At 40.0% G+C, this 3,482-nt stretch overlaps 1 protein-coding gene across 1 annotated transcript in view; it reads left to right on the forward strand.

Moving 5' to 3' along the window:
* The window catches only part of LOC101857688, a gene marked incomplete at its 3' end in the record, with an annotated part of 37,576 nt that overhangs the window by 24,551 nt on the left and 9,543 nt on the right, over positions 1–3,482 (forward strand). Inside the window, 1 exon segment of the mRNA XM_035968738.1 lies at positions 3,260–3,442. Within this exon segment, the coding sequence (XP_035824631.1) occupies positions 3,260–3,442 (183 nt within the window).

Consider the following 3,482-nt stretch of genomic DNA (forward strand, 5'->3'; position numbering starts at 1 on the left):
CAAACCAAACAAGAGCACCCGCCAACCTCCCACGCTGTCGATTTCATGCGGATCGAGCCCTGATGCGCTAACAAACTGTGCCTGAGAAACAAAATCGAGAAGAAAAAAAAAAGAAATCGTAACAAAAAAACTAATAAGAGTGAGAATGTGAACGAAGGAACAGGTTTAGACGGGATGATGGGACAAAACAAGGAAAAAATATATTACAGTGGCATTGATCAAACACACACTCACACGTACACACATACACACACACACACACACACACACACACACACACACACACACGCACACACACACACACACACGCATCTATCATCCTCATCTCCCCAACTTTCTTTTTTTTGTGTTTGTTTCTCTCTTGTAACACCTCAAATCTTCGACACTGATATGACCTTATTGTGTTGCAAGCGACGTAAAACTCTTACAAAAACAAAACATCAATCGGCTGCATCACTATGCAGCCACACGGGCTCGCTATAATAATACATGTACTATAAAACACCAACCCTGAAGACCATCTGCCTCACAAAATTGTTGGCTAAGAGAAATAACTCATCATAATATTGGACTTCATCTTGTCGTAGCAGAGTCCTTTCCCTTCAGTGAAGGCTGTCCGAGCTATAATAATAATATTTATCATTATTGTTGTAAATTACGGTGGGCACCCTTTCGATGAAAGGAATGATCGGTGCATTAACATCAATTTAAAGTTAGTGGCTTACTATATTTACACTCTATTGGAATGGAGCAATAAATCTAAAAATATGAAAAAATAGAAGGTCTAGTTATATACTCTCAAAACAAAATGTGCCTCGAGAAATATCACTTCGGCACTTCCGTTGTGAAGTACAGCTACGCAGATTTTTTTTCGTTCCTCAGTGGAATAATCACAAAGGCCAAAGAAGGGCGAGAACTTTTTGTCAAATGTATATTTCTGAATTCATCATCATCATCCGGTGCCTTGCCGACTGGCGTGGGCGATCATGGATATCCACTTCACTCTGTCTTGCGTTGCAGCAATGGTGTCTGTTGTTCTTGCTCCTCCTAGCCATGTTGTCTTCTTGTCCAGTATCTTTTCCCTCTGTCTGCCTCTGCATCTCTTTCCATCAAACTTGCCTGTTGTTACAATATTCTCCAATGCTTCTTTCCGCATTGGGTGTCCGAAGAAATTTACCTGTCTCTTTCTTATATTCGTCATAAGCTGTCTTCTATGATTTGCTTCAGTCAAGACTTCTTCATTTGTTTTTCTAGCTCTCCATGGGATACGTGGCATGCGTTTTATGAACCACAACTCTGTTGCCACAATTTTTCTTTCCAGCTGTTTATTGATTGTCCACGCTTCGCACCCGTATAATAGGATTGGCTCAATGTAACTTTTCAGTATTCTTTTTCTCGTTTCCAGTGACAGATTGATGTTTGTTATTATGTTTCATCTTGTGGAAGGTTGCTTTTGCTTGGCAAATGCGGCTTTTAATTCCAGTGTGATATCTGATGATATAATGGTCCCCAAATATTTAAAATGTTGTGCTTGCTTGAGGGTGGTATCATTGATTTTGTTATTGCATGTTGGGGTTGGAGTTTTTCTGCTTATCACCATTGCTTCGGTTTTCTTGATGTTTAGGCTTAAGCCCATGTTGTCACTCTCTTGTACGATGACATTTAATAGATTCTGCAGGTGTTCTTCATCTTCTGCTATTAGGACTGTGTCATCTGCATATCTTAGATTGTTTATATTATGTCCCCCTATCGAGATACCAGGCATTTCTTCTATGTGTCTCATGATATTTTCACTATACAGGGAGAACAAGTCTTAAGAAAGTACACATCCTTGTCCGACTCCTCTTTTAATCTGTATGTTTTAGCTGATGTCGTTTTCTATTCTCATTGCAGCAGTTTGATCCCTAAACATGTTCTTGATAATACTTAAGTTCTTCCCGTCGATATTGAGGGCTTCCAGCATGTCGATGATCTTTTCGTGCCTAACTTTGTCGAATGTCTTGGTATAGTCTATAAAACATAAATGAAGATCTTTCTGAACTTCTAGGGCACGTTCTATTGCTGTTCTGATGACATATATGGCATTTACAGTGCCTTTGCTTTCAATAAATCCACATTGTTCTTGGGCTATTTCTGGGAGAATTTTATTTCGTATTCTCACCATAATTATTCGGAGTAGTATTTGTGTTATGTGGCTCATGAGGCTGATGGTACGATGCGTTTCACATTCGTTTGCATTAGGTTTCTTTGGTAAAGTTATGAAGATAGATTTTGACAAGTATGATGGAATAAGTCCAGTGGCATACATGTTGTTAAGAAGTTTTGTCAGCGTGGTGATTCCAAAGTCTTCTAAAGCTTTAAGCATCTCTGTGGTAGTGTTGTCCGGTCCTGCAGCTTTCCCCTTCTTCATCTTTCGTAGTGCCTTGATAGCTTCTTCTTCCATGATTGGTGGTCCCTCGTTGTTATTTTCCACTCTTCTTTGTTCATCTCTTTTGTCATTGCACAGGTCACTGATATATTCTGTCCAACGTTCTAGTATCTTGTCTTTGTCCATTATGATATTCCCATCCTTTGATTTGAGGCATTCTGTTGATCCACGTTCTGAATTCAGGAAATGAATAAATCAAAATCGGGCTCCGTCATATGGACCTATCTATCTTTTAGCAGGTACTCGCCAACTTTCAACTCTGTAGCTATCGCAGTTTTTATGGAAAAAGTAACACATGTGTTTCCAAGTTGCCAAATATATAACAGATGTATAGATTGTTTCTCTATTTCCGCTTTTGTGATTGTACACTCCAGAAATTCAAAGGCATATGAACAGTGCGCACGGCTAGTGAGAGGAAACCTCACTTGTTTACGATGGCGTTTTAGAAGACGTACTTTCGTAATATTTGATTTAAACGAAACTTTAGAAAAACTAAAATTCAAACTACTTTTGACTTCAGGCTCCTTAATTTAAACTGTGCACCCTATAAATAGTTCTGAACCACCATTTGGTCAAATTCGAAAATTAAGTGGTTAGGAAGTTTTTGGCAACCAAAGTGATGAACGTTCACAAATATAATATATAGAGATATATGTGAACAGCGTGGAACTCTCGTCATATTGACACCTTCATGTTCGTCCAAAGGCTGATAATGTAACGGAGTCTTATTCCTCCTCCCTCACTCATCTCTCCTCACGCGAATTGGTAACATATCCCCCCCTCTACCTCCCCCTCTCTCCCTCACCCTTTGCTCCCCCCAACTCCATCCAGCTGGGTGATTCCCCCTTGGCCTGGGAATGGTTGAAGGGGTGCCAGAATAAATGGATTGACTGGCCGCCTGCAAACCGTCGCCAAAGCTCCACGACCTCCACTTCAGACCTCTGCTCCATGAGCATCTGGACCACCTCCTCGGACATCACCGTCACCAAAGACCTGGACGGATGCACGATACAGGTGAATAATGATAATAATAATAATAATAATAATAATAATA

The sequence above is a fragment of the Aplysia californica genome, unplaced genomic scaffold, assembly GCF_000002075.1.
Source record: "Aplysia californica isolate F4 #8 unplaced genomic scaffold, AplCal3.0 scaffold00005, whole genome shotgun sequence".
Taxonomy (NCBI): domain Eukaryota; kingdom Metazoa; phylum Mollusca; class Gastropoda; order Aplysiida; family Aplysiidae; genus Aplysia; species Aplysia californica.